This window comes from Mustela nivalis, assembly GCF_964662115.1.
Source record: "Mustela nivalis genome assembly, chromosome: 14".
Classification (NCBI taxonomy): Eukaryota; Metazoa; Chordata; class Mammalia; order Carnivora; family Mustelidae; genus Mustela; species Mustela nivalis.
The window spans coordinates 63406596-63429919 of NC_139033.1; the positions used below are offsets into that span (position 1 = coordinate 63406596).

Below are 23324 nucleotides of genomic sequence, written 5' to 3' on the forward strand. Positions count from 1 at the left end.
CGCCGGCACACCCAGGTGGCCAGTGTTCTGAGCTGTATCTTCACAGATTCATTTTGTGGTCTGTAGCTTCGTGTGAGTGGAATCATACAGAGCGTGCCCTGGTGCCTTTTCTCCATGCACTCTCTGTGAGAGCCATAAATGTTGCGTTTTCCTCACTGCATGGCTGTTAATTTCATTTATTTTCATAAAATCAGTCAAAAGAGAGAAATAGTGCTGTGAGGTCCTAAGCTGTACTATATTCCCTTCTGCAGTAACTGCCTCTCCATGTATACATGCAGGGGTGGGGTGCCACGCTGGCTAAGTCTGTGGGACAAGCGACTCCATTTGGGGTTGTAAGTTTGAGCCCCACGTTGGGTGTGGAGATTACTTAAAAATATAATCTTTAAAGACTTACTTTCTTAAGTAAATAAACATACTTGATAAGTTCAAGTCTGTTGTGATTTGGGCTTCCACATATTAAGAAAAATTCAAGCAAGATTTACTGTGCTGTCTGGTGGGATGTGGCTATGTGGCTATATCCATTACAATTTAAATTAATACAATTTAAAATTCAGTTCTTCAGTTCTGTTAGCCACACTCAAATGCTCAAAATAGTCACATGTCACTAGTGGCCATCTTACTGAATGGAGCAGATCTAGAATGTTTCCATTGTGGTAGAAAGCCCTGTTGGATGGCGCTGTTGAGAAAGCTGGCTGTTAGCGGTCTTCCTCTGCCCTTTTCCCCTTTGCAGACGTAAGGATGGTGTAGTGACTTTAATTTTTCTCACTTGAGTTAACATTTAATTCTGTGGTTCTCAGACCATCATCTTATAAGCTTCTGTTTCCTAGATTGTCCCTCCAGGCCTTGGGGGGAAAAATAAATGGGAGAATTGTTAAACATGCTGCACTTTTAATTTCTAGAAGGTTCCATGCTCCAACATTGGGGCCTTGGCATTATCACTTGAAAACCTCCTCCTAGCATCCCACTGTGGGTTGATTTCTCATCTATCAGATCTTAGCTTAGACTGGCTTTGGCTTCAGGAGACCTTCCCCAACTGTCCTCCCAGCCCCCAAGCCTGGGTTACATGTCTCCTCAATTCAGCTTGCATACTGACCTGTCCGTGCCCCACCCCCCACCCCCCTTCTGGTAGCAGCTGCTTGGTTCTTGGCTTCTGTCCACACTGAAAAAGCCCGGTGAGGTCAGGCACCATCCTGTCACGTTCAGTGTTGCATATCTGTCTCTGGTACAGTGCCTGGCTCTTGGGAGAGGGTAGCAAATACTGTGGAAGGAGAGAACAATGTGCTGCACACCGAAGGGCCTGAAACCATGTAGCTTCATGGTAGGGTTCCTCTCTCCCAGGTAGAGAGAAGGGTCTATTCCATATGGGAGTTGCGCTGAGACAGCTTTCTGTCCGGGCCTCTTAGAGAATACGCACCAGTACGCACATTTGCGCCCTTCCTGGTTGAAGTGTTTGGTTTGCCTTTCATCGGAAATCACAGTAAAAAGACATCCAGACTGAGAGGAAGCTGGGTGAGCAATCAGAGAGAAAGGCAGATGGGGAAGTGGAGCTGCAAAATGGTCATAATACGGTAGAAAATTCTGCATCTGTCAGCGGGCAGCTGTTCTTGGCATCACCGGCCACGTCCCTCCAAGCCAGATGATCTCACGGGGAGGCAGCCGTGTAAGGAAAGGAAGGGTATCCTGTCAGGATAGGTGACAGAAAACTCTAGCTTGAAATATGAGGAACTCGGTTTTCCCACGTAACGAGACATCTCGAGAGAGGCTCAGGGTTGGTCGAGTGGGTGTGTCAACAACGTCCCCGAGAACCTGGGTTTTTTCCAGCTCAGCTTGGGCTCTGGCTTCCTCCCGAGTCTGCTAGGAAGGTGGCACCCCTTCTGGAAGCTCGGGGTCGAAAGAAAGAAGAGAAAGCCATAGGCGAGGAAGGGGGTTGTCAGAATGTGTACAATGAAGCATCGGAGTAGAGGCTGGGTATTGTAAAGGCTGAGACGGCGCACCCCAGATATCCTTCCTCCATCCCAGCCTATGGATTTTCCAAGTTCTTTCCGTCTCCCTTAGACTGAAAAGTGCCTTAGAAGCCATCTAACTAAGGGGGCACACACAGACCAGGGAAGGCTCCCAGAGTGAGAAAGAGGACGAAGGGGAGGACGAAGCGGCAGACAGTCCTGCCAGAGTCCGGCCTGAGCCCCCTTCCTGGTCCTTCAGGGTTCATTCCCCTCCCCAATCCCCGCTGCCCCGCCGCTGAAGAAAACACTGGCTTAATTTTAATTTAGCAATATCCATACATTCATGAATTACAATGTAAATGCTATATATTCTGGGAAATCTGGAATCCTTCAACCGATCAGTTATGCTTTCATTTTTTTTCTCCTTCTATATAGACCTGGCAGTATTGGAGCTGTGCTGAATGAGGTCACAGTCTAACTACAGTATTAACCCTGCAAATCTGTTCGTTTTCGCCTGAGCACCCTCAGGCGGGATACAGAATGTGTCCAATTGAAAAACTATTACAGACACTGCAGTGCCGTGATGGGATGAATTGTAACGGGGCGGGGGACACGGAGTGGGGGAGGGGGGGTGTCTGTAGCCAGGTAGGGAGAAGCTCTTAGAAGTAGAGGCTTTGGGATTGCATTTTTAAAGGAAGAATGTTGCTCTTTGTCATTTGAATTCTAAAGTGCTAACTTTTAGTATTTTCAAACCCGAACTGTTTGACATTTTCTACCAACCGTGTCTTTGTTTCTTGTTTTTTTTCCCCCATCCAGTGCCTCTTCACATTCTCTCCTCGGTGTGCTACAAACATCCGTTTATGCGTTTTTTAATATCCCTTTGCATTATTAAAAATACGTAGGAACGTATAAAGAATAGTATAGTCAACATCCACAAATCGACCACCCCATTTAAGAAATAAAACGTAAACTCTTGTCCTTTGACTGTTTCTGGACCCTGTTTAATCCAGCGTGGAGCAGAGCACAACACAGATGGTCAGAGTTGTGTGTGAAGGCCCCGTCCCGCCCCATTCACGGTAGCTCAGGGTTTCAGGAAGCTCGTGCATTCAGTCTTGCCTGGACATGTGGTTAATGCTAAGTAGTCTAACAGTTGTGCCCCAGGTAACTCCTAGAGCTGTTTCAGGTCATAAAATCTCTGATGTTTTGCAAATTTATATTTTATCGTGCTGGGTTTTATGCACAAAAACTAGATGACTTCCCTTTTATAATCTCCATCAAAGGCCTTTTTCAAAACCCCATTAGCATGCCTTCTCACGGACTTCGTCATGCATTGTTTGCATGTTGGAAAACAGTTTTGGGCCAAATGATAAATCTGAGAGTATTGTTGTGGCAGTCGTCTTGCAGAACTCGGACGTAAATGCTAGTTTAGCTTACTCCTCAATTGCGGGCTGGAAATATTTGACCCCTTCCTGGAGTGCCAGGGACCGGACTTGACTTGTCTGTGGTTTGGTCTCTTATTTAAAAGCAATTGACCATGTTTGGATAGTATTTGAAACATTTATATTGTATCCATGGAAAGGATGTGATATTTTATTTCCTCGAGAGGATGCTTCCTTCGGCATGCTCTTGCGCCTACCCCGGGATGTCCTCTGTGTGCTCTTCTCCTTACCCCGCACCCCTGCCCGTGGGACGGCTCCATCCGCACCTGCCCCGGGAGCTTGATCTCTTCAAGAAGTCGGGCGTAGAGAAGAGCAACTTGCTCGTGGCTCCCAAGCACGTATTTAACCACTGAAGGGTACAGTCTTTCCAGAATGTCCCCAGACCCACAGTGTTACACAGAGAGAGAAGCAGAGAACAAATGGGTAGCGTGTGTGGGTTTTTTTTTTTTTTTTTTTTTTTTTATCTCTTGACGGATGAACTCGTGGTGCCTGTGCACAAGGTTGCTTTCAGAATGTGTGCCGATGGCCAAGCCAGTCCCAGCCTCCTCTTCCTGGTTGGAAAAATAGAAATCAAGGAAAATGTTTTGCAGAACACAAGTGCTGAAAGGTCTGTATTTATCCCAACTGCCTAGCAGTAAGTTTCCAGAGAGAAAGATAAAGCATCTGTATTTTATTTAGGCGTGGGTTTCCAGCGTTGATTGTCTTTTCATTTGGAGTGAGTCGTAGCTCTCCACGTGCCATTTACCAGTTGTTAAATGCGAGAATTCATTAGTGAGATAAGCCATCATAGAGCTCAGGATGATTGGAAATGAACATTAGTTCCCCTCCTTGACTCTGAGCGTGGGAAGTTGTCCTTTTCTTCGTTACAGATTTTGTTTTCCTGATACTCATTACAAAAAGAACGAGAGCCCGCTGGTTTGGGGAGATGTTACTGCGGAATGAGTGTCGGCGCTAGTCGCTGGCTTGTTCTTGATGATGCATGTGTTTCCTTTCTCTCCACTGAAAAGATGAAAACGTGTCTAAACTTGCTTATCTCTCTGTAGGACAGTCGACCCAATATGTCAAGACCTCTGATCACTAGATCTCCTGCATCTCCACTGAACAACCAAGGCATTCCTACTCCAGCGCAACTCACAAAATCCAATGCGCCCGTCCACATTGATGTGGGCGGTCACATGTACACCAGCAGCCTGGCCACCCTCACCAAATACCCTGAATCAAGGTAATCTGAAAAAAAAAAAAAAAGGAAAAGTCACGCTTGGAAGTGATTGTGTTTGATGATATGTTTTTCCTTTGACCCCCCACAGCAGCAGCATGACCTCCCCGGGTGGGGGCAGTTCCGAACGTGAGCGCCCAGCTCCTGTGGCTGCTCTGGGATGTGGCGGGCAGTTTCGGCCCGGTGGGGGCCTGACCCACAGCTTAGTGGCATCTGCGTAGACCTGTCACAGGGGAATGGAGTTTTGGGATATTTCGTCTTGCTGCGATTTTTGCGTTTCTCCATGTAGCGCAAAAAGAAGGATGATTTCTACCTACCACAGACTTTTCTTCTGTCCTCTTCTTCTAAAACACACATTCTGGGCGCCTGGGTGGCTCAGTGGGTTAAGCCGCTGCCTTCGGCTCAGGTCATGATCTCAGGGTCCTGGGATCGAGTCCCGCATCGGGCTCTCTGCTCAGCAGGGAGCCTGCTTCCCTCTCTCTCTCTCTCTGCCTGCCTCTCCATCTACTTGTGATTTCTCTCTGTCAAATAAATAAATAAAATCTTTAAAAAAAATAAAATAAAAAAAAACAAACACACATTCTTATCAGTTCTTAGAATTTTCTAGGAGATCATGTGGCCCACCAACTTGTGAGCTAGAGGAAAAGAAAAAAAAAAAAGAGAGAGAGAGATACTCTTATCAGTGAGTGTGGCAGTATATTTAGAACAGTATGCAAAAGTCCAGGAAGCCAAGATAGTTTTGCCTTAAAAAAAAAAAAGAGCAGTGGGATTTCTGAGCATGCAAGGCAGATAAGTAAATATAGAAAGTGTCTGAAGAGGGGAGAGTGTTTTACAAATAGGCATTATACACTTGATGCTTATGAGACACCCTGTCCCCTGTCCCCTCCACCCACGTCTAGAGGAGCTCCAAGGAAACAGTTTGCTTTGTTATTGTTGCTGGGACACCCCGCCTGGCTCTGCCTGGATTTGGGGGCTATGCCCAGATCCTCTAAGGGAGCTGATCTTCCCCAGCTGTGCTGGTGGGTAGAGGAGGAGGCAAGAGCCTGTGTGGGCTCAAGTCAGGAAAAAGGGAGTTTTTCTGCATGGTGTTGATCATCTGAACTGGAAACATGCTGTTTGGGCTTTGGGAAGGAACCAGTTGCTTTTTCAAGAACTTCTGACAGTGACAGATAGCGGATAGCAGCACTACCAGGCAGGACTGACGTAGAAATCGCTGGCATCTTCATCTTCACTGCGTGAAGACCCATTTTTTTGTTTGTGTTTTTTTAATTCTCACCCTGCTGCTTATTATTTTATGAAAGAAGGGGAAAGTTGAGAAGAAAAAGGAAATATTTTCTCTCTCGATTTCCAGATTCAATTTCCGCAAAGTGAAATGATTTTTTAAAACACAAATGACTGTTAATTCAATTATCAAAAAAACTATGTCTTTTTAAATGAAATGGTCCCGTCAGTCAGTTATTCCCATTACTGAGTCCCCACTTTCCCTAAGTGCATCGTCATAGGTGCTCCAAAGTCATGCTACGTGATGGCTGTATTTCCCAAGAATATCATGATATAAGTAAGTAACGTTTCTTTTAAAAAAAACTTATTTCCATTTTCTCTAAGCTAATACCAACATCAACAAAAGAAAATCACTGTGCCTCTTTCAAATGAGCACTGAGTTCTGGGGGGCAAGCCACAAAACTTACAGGAGTCCAAAACCAAATCTTTAGCTGTAGCAAAATTCACCGATCTGATCTGATGGCCTTTGGCTTCAGTCCAATTTTTAAATGCTACTCCAGGAGGGAAGTCAGTAATGACCCCTTGTGCATTTGACGTTAACTAGGAGGTTTTCTTTGAATGCTCATTGCACCTAGGGGGGGTCCTCTTACAGATTGAAGCCCCTCGCTGCAGCCCCCATCCCTCCCCCCTGCCATGGGGGTTTGGGCATCTCTGAAGCTCCCGTCTCACTTAGCCTGTTGCAGTGGTAGGACTTAGCAATTCATTGGAGGCTCTGTTTATTCAGTTCCTCTCTCAAATAGTTTGCCACTTTTCAAGGCCTCAAACAGTGTCTCATTGGGAGAGTCTCCCTCTGGCCACCTGTGCATGGGCATTTCTAAGAGTCTACTTTTGGTTCCTCATTCTCCACACCCTGAGGCATGCATCGCATTACGTGGTCTCTGGACTCTGGATATCTTTACTGTCTCGAATGGCAGCCACTTGCCCTGTGCAGCCTTTGAGCACTGGAAACATAGCAGGTCCAAATCAAAATGTCCTTGATTATAAAGAATTAGGACCCCACCTCCCGAAAATAAAGTATCTCAATGTTTTTTTTTTTATTATTGATTTCATGTTGGAACAAGAATAGACTGAATTAAATAAAATGTGTCATTAAAATTAATTTCACCTTTTTCCTTTTACTCTTTTAATGTGGCTCCCAGAAAACCCCAAATTACACATATCTTGCTTTTTTTTTTTTTTTTTTTCTATTGGGCAGCACTGATCTAGGCACAGATTTTTTTAAAAATCTCATCCAACCTACTTGTCCTCCAACCTGATACTTCCGGGCATTATAACTTAAATTTCTCTTTCACCAACTTAATTAGAGAAGATGAAATGGCTTATCTGCCTTTCCCCATCTTTCCCTACACTTCCTTGGCACCACCAGGCCACAGTATCATGGGAGTGACATCAGAAATAATTCATGGTTTTTCAGTCCCACGTTTGAATGCTGACTCTGCCATTTAGTGGTTGTTTGGCCAAGGACAAGTCCAGTTTCTAAGCCCTGTCTTCTCTCTTGTAAAATAGACACAGATATGTCTTCTCGCAAGGTTATTGAGAGGATTAAATGTGATTACGAAAAGCACGCCATGGCCCTGTGCCCAACACATACTATTGGCTTTATGCTTAATCTTCTGCCAAACCCAGCAATTGTTTCTTTTCGGACTGCCTTCCAAATACCAAATATATCCCATTCCTTCATTTCCTAGACCGTGAAAACAGGCTCACTTTTGGATTCTTGCCTGAATTACTTGTAGGCTCGAGGGACTCCTAGCTGGCACCTTCTGGTCCTTAATCTTGATGCCCCTACCCTACCTGTCCCAGAACTGCTCAGCTGTTCCAAGATCATCTTTATTGTCAGGGAGATATTTTTAAGCCTGTGTCAGACTCTGAACCAAGCCTTACAAAGTGACTTCTCTTTCTTTTGCTTTCCTCTAAAGCAGATGACAGTGGTTTAGATGTTGAGTTGACCATTCTGCTCCCTCTTGGATTGTGTGTGTGTGTGAGTGGTGGGTTTGTGTGGTGGGGTGGGGGTAGGGTGTGTGTGGGAGGGTGTGTTTTGTAAGTCACCCGATGTTCATTTCAAGGCGACAGTCAGTTCAGTGGGACCCATACATAAATGTTCATAGTCAAAGATACAGGGAAGAAAGTTTCATGCTTTTCTTATATATGTCAGCGGCTCCTTCCAACTTCTGAGAAAATCTCTTTGGGGATAAATCCTGGGAGATTAGGTTGCCCATGACCATGGAATTACAAATAGCTCTAGCTGCAGTTCACTTTGAACGCTTCCCACCCTGTGGGACCATTCCCTGCCCCCTCCCCTCCTCAGTGTACTGGATTCTTCTCTCACTTGCCTTTCCCTTGGTGTAGCCCAGAGGGGAGGAGGGCTTTTTCCTTGGTGTCGTTTCTAGGATTTCAAGGGGAAACTTGTAGTGTAAAAGTCCTAATTTGTTTGTAGTTAGGGATCATAAAAGATGTCATGTTTTTCTACAGTTTCAAAGGTCCTGCAAAGAGCCTTTATTCCACTTTGAAATATTTCAGGTGACTTTTTATTCTGTCTCTGTATATCGCCTTCTTGGCTAAAGACTACCCTTAGAACCCCAGAGAGTGGTACAGTGGACCACACAGCGGAACATGAGAAGCACCTGGGAAGCATTAAAAGGCCATGCACAGTCCTGCCCCAGACCAATAAAAGAGGATTCTCTTCGATTTGCCCAAGAGATCCTGATTTTCACTATCTGGCTTTGAACAACACTGAGACGTATGGTCCCTCCCAGTGAATATAGGCTTCTTCCTCAATGAATGGTTCGTGCTGTATCATAATGGCTATCCTGCCAAGAGAAAATACCTTTTGATCTTTATTTCCCTGATGACCAAGATCACCTGGTTCCATTGTGTGTGGGGTACCCTCGTGTTTTTATTGGGGGGGGGCAGGTTTTGTAAGCCCTGAGTAGGGATTCAAGAAGCATGCTGACTTCTGCATCTTACAGCAGGGTTCACCACTCACATTATTCATGTCCACCATCAAGTGCTTTCTAGCTGAAGGGACTACAGGTTTCAGAGTAACTGCTGTAGCGCATACAGCAGTGATGTGCTCCGTGTTACTGATGTTTTGTGTAAGATGCAGAACTGCTCTTAGTGGGTATTTCTGAGGCCGCAGTTGATTGACACCACCTTGGGGATCAAGGAGATTCCTGACTGGTCCCCGATTCCAGTTGCCATTCGGAATTGGAATCACCCAGAAAAACAGCCAGTTCAGGTCTGCAGTAATTCTCCATTAAATAAGTAAAACAAAACAAAAGTCAGAAAAATATATCACCACTATGAAAAGATTTGTAATGGCTTTACCAAGAAGATAGAACATTTTTTATGTGATGGTTTGCCAACTTGATTGATAAGTTGTAAGGATCTAGACATGAGAGGTGGGCCTCACTAGGACTCTTGCCCGGGGCCCTGCACATTTAAACAACAGACCTGGTTATATCTGATTTAAAAATCTTAGGCCCCCATTATTAACATCATTGGTAACAACAAAATCTAGATAGCTAAGTCATTTGTCATAAGGAATTAAGATTGGTACCAGTGGCATGGCCTCTTTAAAGTCTCCCACTGTTGCCCCTGAAATATCTCCTTAGACACCCGTGTGTGTGTGTGTGTGTGTGTGTGTGTGTGTGTGTGTGTGTGTGTGATGTAAAAGCAGCATCCTGTTCAGGGCATCTGGGAGGCTCAGTCGGTTAAGCGTCCGGCTCAGTGTCAACTCAGGTCTTGGATCTCAGGGTCATGAGTTCAAGCCCTGAACTGGGCTCCACGCTGGGCGCAGAGCCTACTTGAGACAAAACCAAAACATTCTGTGCTTTAAAAGAAGACACGTGTCTGAATCCAAAGTTAGGTCCGTTTCATCCTTTACCACCATCCCCAACAAAGCCAGCACTACTAGCGGCTGTACTGACAGTTATTCACACATGGGATTTTTAAAACTGGCAAGTGGGCTGTTAGGGTAATGAGTGAAGCCTCTAGGGCGGTCATAAGGCAGGGCTCTTGACCGAAAGAGCTGGTCAGCCCGCGACCTAGAGGTGAAAGAGAAGGTCTTGTATTACAGTCCCCTGAGCCATCCAATCTGACTGCTTGACAGCGCTTTTGTATATTTTAAACACAGTACATGAGTTAACTCCCACATAAGTGGATTATGCTGGATTGATCGCCCCTAAACAGCGGCGAGTCAGGAAGCACGCTGGCGTACGTAGGTAATTGCAAAACTCAAGACGCTGGGCTTTCAGCTTCGCAGTCAACACCCATGGCCACCCAAGGGCTGTGTGTATTTGGAGCTTTAGGACAGAGATGTCAAACGTGTGTGCCTTTGCCAGCAGAGATCCAACTCTTGGCGTGACTTCACTCTCTGCTGCGTGAGCCATTAAGGCATGGTACGTGGGGAGCTGCCCTGGGAGGGAAGTTGGATGAGCGTACACTCAAGGGATTGGTGCACATGCTCGCGGGGCGACTGCGCGCGCTTGTCTGGAGTTCCCTGTCATTGTGCGAGGCCAGACCGGGAGGTGTTCTGTAATCCTGGGTAGGGCTGGGGATTCTGTGCCGTGATTCTGTGACTTCACGGTTCCAGTTTCATATGACAGGCCCTAGGCACGGGTCCAGTCCTGTTGGCACACAAGCCTGCATTTTAGGATCCCAACAAAAATGTCCCAAAACATTAATGCATCCTTCTTGCCACACAGTTCACTGAGTTGTCTTGCAGAATTATTGCAGGGGACTTTTGATTATAACCTACTCTTTAGATCGGCATGAGTTATAATGCAGCATCTGTGGGGGCAATTGGTGTCCGGACTCTTGGTTTCAGCTCAGGTTGTGAGCTGGTGAGATTGAGCCCTTATGGGGCTTCGCACTCCATGTGTAATCGGGTTAAAACTGTCTCTTCCTCTCCCTCTGTCCCTCCCCGCTGTGCTGCTTTCTCTCTCTCTCTCTCTCAAATAAATAAATCTTACAATGCGATGTCTATCTCTCCCTCTCTCTATATATATATAATCACAGAACAGATTATTGGGGAAGTAGAAGTCATCCTGAGATGTGAACTCTCAGATGGAAGGAAGGCACATACCCTTGCTGCTTTGAAAACGCCCATGGAAATGCATAAAATGAGGACAAGCTAACCTAATGGTGAACAGTCCTGATTGCTAAGATGGGTTGATCTTTTAAAAAAGAAAATTAGTTTATGGGGGGGAGGGGAGTTGAAAAGGAGGTAAAGCACCTGGCAAATGAAAAATGGAAAGTTTCTCCAGGGTAATCGGGGCAATTTTCCTCTTCTCTGTCTCTTCTTGTCATCTTACAATATTGCTTTTCCAAAATTGCTCCTCAGTTATATAGGCAAAGAATAAATGAAACCAGCTTCAAAAAGGTTTTTTTTTTTTTTTTAATGATGAAACTGGACTTTTCTCTTCTGTACTGAAAAGCCAGAAACTTACACTACGCTACTGGTGGATTCAGCAAACTTCCCTTTGCCCCTTGGGAAAAAGCAGACCTCACTTTTAGAGTAATTTAACTCATCAAGTCTTGTCTTAGAGAGGACTTCAGAGAAAAATGTACCCATGCTAGAGCCTGTAGTTTTCCCTGTCCTGTTCTTCCATCCACTGGATTTCTTCTGTGCTCCCCAACGGCCAGGGCGGATACTGGCCAACCAAAGTCCTTGCTCTTCTGTGGTTGACGTGGGGAGCAGGGAGGACAGACGATGAGTAAACAGTCAGTTAATGGTATTTGAGTTAGGACCAAGTGAAGTAGTAAGAATAACACGGAGAATAAATACGCCCACTTTGGGATAGAGTTTGCTCTTGTATTAAGCCAAAAGATCATTTTATTCCTACCTATTTGCTCATCTAAACTTTCCAAGACAAAATCTGGTCGACGTGCTAGTGCAGATTTAGAAGCAGACTTTTGCCACTTGGGTGTAACACCTCAGGTCACCTTGCTGGGGGTACGGAACCCAATACTGTTCCTGATCCATTTTCTTGTAATTTTTGTATTCGTTGGTCACGGAAGTGATCCTTGGTTTTGATCAAAAGAGTTAAAAAATAAATAAATGTGGGCAGAAGCCCCTTGGTGGCAGATAACGAAGCAGGCTGATCCCGTGGCCAGCTCCCGACTCAAGCTGGGACGAGGGTGAAGGCCACGTGCCGGCCTGGGCCTCCCGATGGCGGAGCCGTGCAGGTGGAAAGGAGCACTGGATGTCCGGCGTGAAGCAGGTCAGGGCTGGACTGCGGGTTGTTTTCTCGATCTTTCTAAACTTCTCCTTTGCCAGGAGCTCTGCCTCATTTTCAGTAGAAACACTGTCCCAGGAGAGCTCTTTCTTCCTCAGTCTCTGTCCTGTATTTTTCGTGCTTAGCGTTGTGCCTGCTGCCGAGTAGACTTTTAGAAGTTGGCTTGATAGGTGAATTAGTTCTTGGGTAAAATACTGTGCATGGGGGCCAGGTCCTCAAAACAGTGGAAGGCAAGTAATGAGTAATGGTGTTCCAAGGCTAGGCTGGGCTCATTACCTGTATTTCTTACCTAACGTGCCGCTGATATTAGAGGTGGGGACTGTCATTTACCCCCGCGCACAGCTAAAAACACCACCACTCTGAGACGGGGTAGGAGTCCTACTTCCACTCCACTCCAGGCCCTCTGTGGTTTCGTCTTCTCTAGCTGTGCTTCTCAACCCTGGGGTCAGGTGAGAATCTGTAGGAGCCCAAAGCAGGCCACCAACCTGGACCTCCCCGCCTTCTGGTTTCATTGGTCTGGAGCAGGGCACAGAGTATTCTCATGTTTCTCATGGCCAGCTACATAGTCCTCCTTACCACCTTCTGGAACTATGTTCTAAAGGTGGCCGTGAGCCAAGAAGGCTGTTCGTCCACAATAAGTTCAAGGCACTTGTTTCTTAAGGTGGCCTTCACCTAGTTCTTTAGGTGCTAGGTTAACGTTGAGGACCTAATGGTAGGCCTCATCTGATTGGAGCGGCAAAGAAGTACCTGCTTTTTTCTTTGAGGCAGAGCCCAGAAGGGGATTTCCTAGTCTAGTTACCTGAAGGGAAGGAGTCAAGACAAGGGAATAAATCAACCAGGCAACAACCCAGATACCAGTGAACCAGATGAACGGAGTGGGGACACCTGTCTTCTGAACGTTTTCCTCCACCAGAGACAAAAGATCCCTGGGCCACACCCACCATTGGCATGACCAGCAGGTCAGGATCCGAGGCGAGTCTGTGGTCTCCATTAGAATCAGGCCATCCACCTGACGCTCAGAGTTTGGGCAAAGGTCTGCAGAGGAGGGTGTAGGAGAGAAACGTGTCAACATCCCCAGTAGGGTGGGTGCACGGTGGCTTGACAAGAGACAGGTCATTAAAGTGAGACTTTTCTGTCTGATTCTGGCTTGATTCCTGTCACTTGGGACAATAGTACTGACGGGACTCCTTTTGATGTATCATAATGAAGAGTGTCATTGAGCAATGCGAAGGTCATTTTTACTCTGTGTTTTTTATTGTATTTTCATGTTGCCCCTCATCATACAAGAAAGTACTTTATAATAATAAACTCTATGTTCTGTTTACTTGTTTAAAGAGTTAATTTATAGGTAATTCATAGAAGATTCTGGTAATCTTTCACAAAGTTAATAATGTAAAAAATACACTTCCCTTTATTGTGTCTTAAGGACAATTCCATTAAAAGGCCTTAGAATTGACAGTGTTATTTCACACAACCCAGCTCGTGGATCTCATGTGACTTTGGCTCCTCAAATCGTGTAGTTTCTTCAAACCAAGTGTAGCTTCTGTCAGCCGCATAACCGATTCTGGCGAAGTGCTTCCTATGAGACCTACTTTATCGCAAACGAGGAGCAACACTGAAACATTGTAGGCAAATTTCCAAAAGACTGAACTGCACTTTTGGTCATGGAGAGAGTTGTGTGGGCAGCAGTATTACACCCCACAGTGGTGTTCTCCTCTCTGCCATGTAATTGTGGCTAGCCTCTTCCCAGGCCTCCATGATCCACTCTAAAAAGAGACGTGAAATCTCTTTGTATCAGAAGGGAAGACACTGTGAGGTGTCCATGCTGTGTGTGTTTGTGGCTGCAGTAAAACAATGCAAATTATTCTCAAGTTGGGGGAGTCTTCTGTATTAAGCCATTGCAGAAAATAAACGTTCCCGTCCACCTTAAATTCCAAACAGAACCATTTATCGTTCAGAAAACCCAAACACATGACATTGTAATTGGCATTTGAATTTTGAGAATTTAAAAAATAATAGTACAGCCAAAAAAAGGGGCACCTGGGTGGCTTAGTCATTCAACGTCTGCTTTTGGCTCTCTGCTCGGTGGGAAGCCTGCTTCTCCCTCTCCCACTCCTCTTGCTTGTGTTCCCTCTCTCGCTGTGGCTCTGTCAAATAAATAAATAAAATCTTTTTTTATAAAAATAAATACCTCCCCCCAAATAAATAAATAATAGTAAACCTCAGAAAGTCACACTGAGGGATCCCTGATGGACCCACTGTGCACACAGATGCCCTCTCTGAAAGCTGAGGTATGTTCATAGAAAAATCCAGTTCACTCTATCTGCCAGACCATTTGCTCTATTATCATTATGGAAGTAACCCATTAAAATGCCATTTCTTTTCAATAAAAATGCAGGATTTATGTCTTCAACTAGATTGATTATTCATATTCTTCCTCTGAAAGATTATTCTCAGGATGCCTAGAGATAGAAAGTAGAACAGTTGGGGGCACCTGGGTGGCTCAGTCGGTTAAGTGTCTGACTTCGGCTAAGGTCATGATCTTGGGGTCCTGGGATCAAGCCCTGTGTTGGGCTCTGTGCTCAGTGGGGAGTCTGCTTGTCTGTCTCTAATAAATCAAATCTTTAAAAAAAAAAAAACAAAAAAGCAACAGTTGGTTCCTAAAAACAGTTGGTCCTGGAGAAAGAAGGAACGAAGTGGGAGAGGTAGAGGGGTTGAGAAAGGAGTTGTACTTTACAACTGTATACATGTATTCATGTTCCAAAGACAGGCATCCAGAAGCTCCAATCTGGTGGCGATCCCATTTGCAAAAGAATTTTTTTTTTTTTTAGTTTTATTTATTTGACAGAGAGAGGGAACACAAGCAAGGGGAGTGGGAGCGGGAGAAGCAGGCTTCCTGCGGTGTGGGGAGCCTGATGTTGGGCTCGATCCCAGTACCCTGGAATCATGACCTGAGCCGAAGGCAGACACTTAAAGGCTGAGCCACCCAGGCGCCCCGCAGAAGAAATTGTTAAAGGGAAAAAAAAAAAATCGGTGTCTCCGTCCCCCAGTGATATCAGCTATTTGCTGGGCCATCTGAATCTAATCAAGATCCCGTGTCGGTGGAAATGACACTGTCACTGGGTAATGGCTTCCTGCTGTTACATAAATGCCATGTGTCAGTTTGCTTAGTAATGACATTGCCGCTTATCTTTTTCGGTGGTAACGATTATTTCTACTTCTGCGCTATTTTTCTTACTGTGTTCCCATATTCAGAAGATAAATTACGACTGTGCATTCCAGTAAGCACCGCTTTCAGACAGCGGCGAACCTTGCCAAGCCAAGGGCTTCGTCACTGGGAGGTGGATCTGAGCGCGCCCAGACTTGCTTTCGTGCTCTGAGCCCGATGTGTTCCAGAACTCCTGCCCAGCTTCATTAGACTTGTCAAGGCTGCTGCCATCCCTCCGAAAATTGATTTTTTTTAAGAAACAGTTTAGGAGGCCCTGAGGGCTTGAGAGCTTACCTAAAAAATGAAAACTCCTCCAGTCTCAAAGCAGTGAGAACAGTCAATAGCAAAGCAGAGAAGAAGGAGCTTTTGAGTGTATCCCGCTGATCTGTAATCTGAGGGACCCTAAGGAAGGTTCTTTATCAGCATGTCACCCTTTTGACAAGACATTGCAGAAGGAACAAGACGGCACTGAGGGTGGGATTCGAGAACATTGTAGCACACATTACAACAGACTGGAATAAAGGTTGGAACAACCAAGTGAACCTAGAGAACCGTGTTGAATATGGATGAAGCTCTGGTCTTCACCATAGCTATGTGTCTGGGCTGGTTACAAACACCAGACAGTGACAGTACAGTTTATATTCCAAGTGCACCTTCTGTGGGGCTCTTAAAGAACCCATTTGTAATCCTTTATGTAGATTTCAGAACTTCACAAAAGCACTTCTAGTCAAATGAGCTCTGGCTTCAGTGTGCTTTGCCCAAAGGACTTTGAAATGGAGCAGCAAGTAAGAGAAGCAGTGGCGTCCAGTGATGACTGTAACTTGTCACCTTCTGTCTAATGATCATCTGAAAAGGAAGAGAAAAAAGAAGAAATTCCTGTTGTTAGCCAGAACATTCACTTCTTTAAAGTTTTGCAGGTTAGGGCTTGGTTCTGAGTTTTGTTGGAAGGGGCAGGGAGAAATTCAGACAGCTAACACCTACTGCTAAGGTGTGTATGGACCGGCTTGGTGCCCAGGGGTAAATTCTTGCACTGTGATAAACCCCAGAAGGGCGGAGATGGTTACACAAGACGCACACCTACAACGGCGCATTGTTGACCGTGGCATAGCCAAAGGCAGGATGCTGTCAACTCTGTGTTCCCTGTTTCCCAACCACACACACCCAAGAATGTTGTCTTTGAATCAGGAGCTGATAGAAACTTAGTATTTTTCATATGTCATTTTGACGGTGATTATTTAAGTACTCTTGTGACATAATTTCAGAATCTTAATCTTCTCAGAATAAAAGGTCTACCAGACACATTGTCCATCATGATTTGAGGAAGCAGTTGGAATTAAAAAAAAAAATGGCAGTACGTCTTACGTGTTATTTACAATGTTGATCTACTTTTAAAGCTGTGTAAATGGGACTCTTGCCCAATTTGCAACTTGCTTTCCTTCTGTAGAGGGGTAGCTTGCGGTCCTGGGGCTAGATCTCCTCCCTTTGGCTTTGTCTGTGAAAGCCTAGTTTCTGAACATGCTTTCAAACTTCGAGTCACTCCGAAGTGAGGCAGGGATGGAGAAATTCAGTAATTTTCATTCATCCAATCACCTCCTTACTCTTGAGCACTTGAACTGTTCTCTGTTGCTCCTGTAAGACCTTTGAATGATGTCAGCACTGGGTGTGTGTGTGTGTGTGTGTGTGTGTGTGTGTAGAAGCGGGGTGGGGGTGTTACAAAGGACACTAGGTAGATTCACTCACTTTCTTCTGTACATCTTATGTTCAGTTTTGAAAAAGCCATTTACCTCATTTTTAGGTAAACTGTATTTTTTTCTCATGCTTTCTGTTTCTGTTAAGCACCATGTTAAGTCTCTGGTTTTTCACTTATAGGTACTCAGCAAAATATTGAAGTACTTCATTGTACACTGCTGTTTTGCTGGCCCCCAAGACAAGCAGGCAAAAATTGTCAGGTTCAAAATAGAAACAGCTGGCTTCACCATAGTCCTCTCCTAGTGGCATATAATGAATACAACGCTTTTATTTGATGTGACTACGATGATATGTTTTGAGCCAGCTCCCAGAGTCTGGGACAGTAAAACAGAGGAGATGAGGACATGTTCCTTTCCACAGGCTGTTGTTGCTAACAATCTCAAAGTGCCCCGGAGAGAGTGGCCGTCAGCCCCCCCCCCCCCACCCTTCACCCAGACCACAATCCCAGGGGGCAGGGCTGAGTCCATTCTGTTCCTTAGGAGCCTGGTAACCAGACAGACGAATCAGGACCCCTATCCATGTAGGAGAGCCCTCGGTCAGTCATGAAGTCTGCTAATATTCAGAAGCCCAGGAGCACAGTCACTCAAAAAAGGGATTAAAATCAATTGGGTGGGGCACCTGGGTGGCTCAGTGGGTTTAAAGCCTCTGCCTTCAGCTCAGGTCATGATCCCAGGGTCCTGGGATCGAGCCCTGAATCGGGCTCTGCTCTGCTGAAAGCCTGCTTCCTCCTCTCTCTCTGCCTGCCTCTCTGCCTACTTGTGATCTCTGTCTGTCAAATAAATAAATAAAATCTAAAAATAATAAGAATAATAATAATAAAAATAAATCAGTGGGAACACATTGGGAAGAGTTTGCTTGTGTAACAAGAAACTAGAAACAGGAATGGCACCGCAAGGTGCATGAAGGCTGGCGGGAGGGGCCAGAGCAGGAAGGGGAAGGGGGGCAGAATGTTCTGGGACAGACAGCCACTGAGGGCTGGGGACAGCATGGAACATGTGGGCTGGCCCTCACTCCACAGGGAAAAGAGCCTGCAGAGCTCGGCACCCCTTGGCGAGTTAGCTGATGGCTCTGGCCTCCGTTTCTCCATCAGTTGAAGCAAAATACTACTTTATGGAGTTGTGAGGTATGACTCCAATAATCTATAAAGTTGTTGTTTTAAAGATTTTATTTATTTACTTATTTGACAGAGAGAGAGATCACAAGCAGGCAGAAAGGCAGTCAGAGAGAAAGGGTGAAGCGGCTCCCTGGTGAGCAGAGAGCCCGATGCGGGGCTTGATCCCAGGGCCCTGAGATCATGACCTGAGCAGAAGGCAGAGGCTTAACCCACTGAGCCACCCAAGCGCCCCAGTTTTTAACATTGTGTCTAACAGGCTCAAAAAATGTTAGCTATTATAACTTTTTTCTCTGAAGAGTAATTATTATTGTAGAATGGAAAACATATTCTAGAGTTTCAAATCAAGAGAAAAAAGGAGTGTCAGAAATCCCTCCCAATATAGAACAGACTGTTGGGAGGAGGGCGGGGTGGGCGATGGGGCAGGCTCGTGTGCACCTGTGCACGCGTGCATGCCTGCCCAAATAAAAAGCAACAGCGAACCTAAACAGGAACTGCTTGAGCCCAAAATACCCAAGTGGGCTCCCAGGGGAGGATACCATGATCTGATCCTAGACTGATCTTAGAAAAATAGCTCTCGAAATCATTTTTAAAGCAGACATTTGCTCAAATCAGAGAATAGGACCACGTGACTGTGAAGGTTTTCTTTCAATTCCAGATGCATAAAAGGATTTCATATACAGTCAGAATTCCGTCTTGGCATAGCCCACCATCGCCGAAGGAAGAAAATCTGTCAGCATCTCCTGAGCCCGTGCCAGGCAGGCTCAGTGCTCTGCCAAGGAGCAGAGTGAGCGCTGGGCGGTCAGGGAGCGGCTCAGAGCTGGGGTCCACAGTCCAGCTGCCGGAGTGTCAGTTCTGGCCTCAGGGCTGAGAAGCTGGCCACGGCAACCCCACAAAACGGAGCTGATAGTGTCCCCCTCACAGGCGTGTTGTGAGCACTCAGTGCTATGACCTGCACAGAGTGAACTCTCAGGAAATGTAGTTCTTCCTGGACATCCATTTATTCGCCTAAGAATTCTTCGGGTTAAGTAGTATCCCGTTTCTCAGATGAGGAAATCAAAATTCATTGATTTGGTCTGAAAGACGATAGAGTCAGGAATCAAACGCAGGTCTATGAGTTTTCGGGCTGAATGTGCTGGGGGCTCCTAAGATACTCCAGAAAGCACCACGCTCAAGCTCTTGGGAATAACAGTGCCCTTACATGCTCTCCGAGCTCCGCACTTTGAGAGAGCTGCTCTGCGCTTGCTGTGTTCCCACTGTCATGTTCCTTCTTGCCTGAAATCCCTTTTCCGAGCCCCTGTGCCCATCTCCTTATACTTCATGATCCCTACAACCCTGCACAGACATTGCCTCCTGCGGGAAGCCTTCCCTGCCTGCCCTGTGCTAGCTAGGTCCCCCTCTGTCCATCCTTGAGTCCCAATGGGACTTCATTATGCTCATTTGAAAAGGCCTGGCAGAGCACCAGGAACACGATCGGCACTCAGTAAATGCAGAAAGAAAAGGCCTACTTAACATAAATTCTGGTGGTTTAAAAAAAAATCATATTAATTGTAATAATATATTTTTCAAAGTTAACAGTTAATGTAACTCTCTCAATTTTAGAAAAAAAAAATGGTTCTAATCAGAGTCCTAGCTGGGGGCACTCATGAGATTCCTAGGGGATTAGCAGGCCCCTGAGTGGCCCCGAACTCCCCCCTCAGCCGTCAGTAGTCCCAGCAGTGATCGGTTCTCCAAAATTCCGAGTTCCAGAGTTGTTTTACTCTCATAATTCTTCTCATATTTTAGACTTGCCTTTCCTTTTCCCCCGGTTTCTTCAGTTCTATGTATCATTTAAGAAAATGATGCTGCCTCAGGGAACAGTACTGGAAACATTACTTCCCCATAAGTAGACACAATTTGTTTTGTTTGTTCTTACCAAGAAGGTATTTCCCCCCCTTCTCTTAAATTACTTCTGTCCATTTCAAAACAAGCTTTGAATTAATTTGTATCTATGTTCATGAAATACAGAGGGAATTTCGCTCGTGTGAGAACTATAAAGAACTCTTCCTAGAATTGTTCTGTTACAACAACTTGAAGCATATTAAACACTGTTTATGATAGTTCAGGCTTCTAAAACAGTAAGTGGACTGGTGATTTCTTTCTTTTTAAACATTATAATCATACCCAGCTTCACCCCCCCCCTTTTTTTTTTAAAGAAAAACATTTTTATTATGGAGAGACTATAATATTGAACTTCCAAGGATCTAAATTTCAGCTATCAATTTAGCATGTTTCCTTCCACCGTCTGCCTCCTTTCCCATCACAGCAGCAAAGGGGAAGAGGCGCCCCACTGGTTGCAGGACTGCCTCCTCTCTCCGTGTCTGCTGTCCTGAGTCTGGTTTTCCTGTAGTGACAGCTGTCCACACCCCTCTCACATGCAGACACACCCCCACATCCTGAAGATTGTGCGGGCACAAACACACGCACCTTCACCCAGCTCTGTATCCCATTTGCTGTCCTTCTCACGTCTCAAATACTAGGACAGAAACTTGGTTGGGAATGGAACTTGGACCAGTAGACATCAGTTACTAACATAACAGACCAACTTGGAATAGTAGACATAAAGTATGAAGGTCCAAGTGCTTCTGAAAACAAAATTATTCAAAGAAAAACACTCTTCAGATGGGATTCTTTAAAAGTAATGTCCTAATGGGGGGACTAATGGCAGATTGTTTTCCTGTTCTGCTGCTTCTGTGTCCTCTACTCTACACTTTTCCAATTTTCAACATTGAGTGGGTCTTACTTTTATAATTTAAAAATATCTCCCAGATGCTAAAAGGGGTAATTTGTCAGTTGCCTCTGAATCTCTTCCCCAGCAAAATAAATCTGGACCAGAAACTAAATGAGATCTTTTCTTTGAGTCCAAACCATATTTTCCATGGCTTGGAAGCCCAGGAGTGGAGAAAAGGCGTTTCTTGGCAAAGGGAAGCTAAGTGGGTGACAGCCCAACCACCTCCCTCCTGCCCTTTTCTCGCCAGCTTTACCCCTTGGTCTGTCTGTGGCACTTGGTTCTCAGCCCTGGGCCACTGCAGATTTCTCTTACTGCCTCCCTCACTGTATGATCACCATGTGCATTCTGGCTCTGGAGAACAGAAAGGATTAACCCGCTTGCCTCTGGTAAAACAGGGCCCAGTGTCATATTACGTGCCATGGTGCTTGATGTCACGTGGGTGTTCACTAGGCGGCAAGAGGAGGATGGGGTGTGTGGAGGCTTGGAAGTGTTGGAAACCTCTCCTTAGCTGTAAAGTGACAAATCCCACAGGGGTGTGTCAGAATTAAATTAGGGTCATAGCACATAAGGGAACACAAGAGCAGCAAGGTAAATGGAGTTGGAACCTCATGTGTCATTCCTCTCCCCAGAAATTTTCATGGTCCTAAGAATGCTCACTTTTCCATCCTATTTTATGCCCCTTCACCTTGTACCAACAGTTTGGAAGTAACCTCTGAAGTCTCCGAGTGTTTTGATTGGGTTCCATTAAGTTTAGGGGACCTACTCAGTATACCTGCAATCAGCCCCTGAGTCTCAACTTTTTGTTTCACAGCTATTAAATAGATAGTTTGTCTATAAAGTTGATAATCATCAAATTTTCATGGGATAACATTCAACATTAGCAAACTCCAGTGAACTATGAAAATTATGTATTCCTCAAGGAAAGTTGTTAAGTTGTCGTTTTCTTTGTTGGAAATTGCTCATGAAAAGGCATTGTAAATTAATGGTCAAGGACAGAGGCTTTTGAATCAGACCCAGGTTGTAACTTGAGCCAAGCGACAACCATTCTGGGCTTCAGATTCCTCATCTGTGAAATGAGAATAATATGGCCACCTCATAGGATCATTGTAAAACCAAATGAGATCAAGCCCATAAAACAGCCAGCTCACTCTTTGGCACATAATACAATTCAATAAATAGTAACTAGCATTAGAGCAGTTGGCCTCCATGGGCTTGAACGTGACCTCTGCCCATTACCCCAGGGACAGTATGGTGGGTTCAGGGCCAGCTCTGTGTCTAGCCAGCCGTGCATCCTTGAGCATTACATGTTTGGGACTCCATTTCTCCATTTGTAAAATGGTACATTGACCTGGGTCATTCTGGAGATCTTTGACTTCTACAAGTTTGGTTGGCAGTTTCAGAAGAGGTGCTCTGACAGTTCAAAGCGACTGAATGACTGAAAACCTCTCAAGTCCATGATGTTGACTCGGTCTTCTTTAGTCTATGCTCAACCTCCTTCGCACTGGTTCTCAGCTCAACTGTTCATCAGACTTACTCGGGGAGATGCCTGGGCCCCAACCCTAAGCAGTAATTACATCAGACTATCTGGCGGTATTTTTAAAAAGCCCCTTGGTGATTCCATGTGCCACCAGATTTAAGAACCATTGCTGTATGCAGATAACACAGTCAAAAGCAAAGCAGAGGAGAAAGGATGTGGATAAGCCACAAACTGCATCTTCAAGATGTGATTTCAGATTGGTGTTTTCATTCAGTCTCACTTCTAAATTGCTCTTTTCCTTAACATGACTGGAGAGCATAGCCTGACATCAGCCCCCATCAGCCTCAAAACCAAATCCAAACTTCTTGACGTGGCTTATGCAGCCTTTCATGATCTAACTCTATTGCTCAAGCCTCATTTTTCAGGTGGCCTGACTGTGCCCCAGAGGTGAGTAATCACATGCCAGGTTTCTTCTAGCTTCAAGACTTTCTATCTTTCCTGTCCCTCTCCTTTCTTACCTGACCTTACCTGCCACCCTGGCACCTGCCAACTTCTGCTTGTCCTTCAGGTCTCCACTGAACTTTCTCCTTCTCCCATGCCTCCCCAAGTTCAGTTGGGTGCACCCCCTACGTACTCCCATAACCCACTCTACATACCCAGTGACACACTGCACTTGATCTGTGTTCCCAACCCCACAGACTGGAAAATTCCACGAAAGCAAGGAATGTGTGGTTTATTCACCACTGCATTCCCTGTATTTCACATGATCAAGCTCAGTGAATATGGGTAGAATAAATAATTGAATGACTGCACAATAAAGCGAAATTCTTAAAGAACTGAGTCACAGTAAATTAAAGAAACCAGATCCTATGAATGAATGCACAAGAAAAA

The 23324-nt window shown here is 45.3% G+C and overlaps 1 protein-coding gene across 4 annotated transcripts in view; it reads left to right on the forward strand.

Moving 5' to 3' along the window:
* Nucleotides 1–23324, forward strand: part of KCTD1 (potassium channel tetramerization domain containing 1) — a 180787-nt gene that overhangs the window by 128947 nt on the left and 28516 nt on the right. For all 4 annotated transcript variants that reach the window (XM_082698889.1, XM_082698891.1, XM_082698888.1 and 1 more), the window contains exon 2: nucleotides 4426–4604. In XM_082698889.1, coding sequence (XP_082555015.1) covers nucleotides 4426–4604 — 179 coding nt within the window. The remainder of the gene's footprint in view (nucleotides 1–4425; nucleotides 4605–23324) is intronic.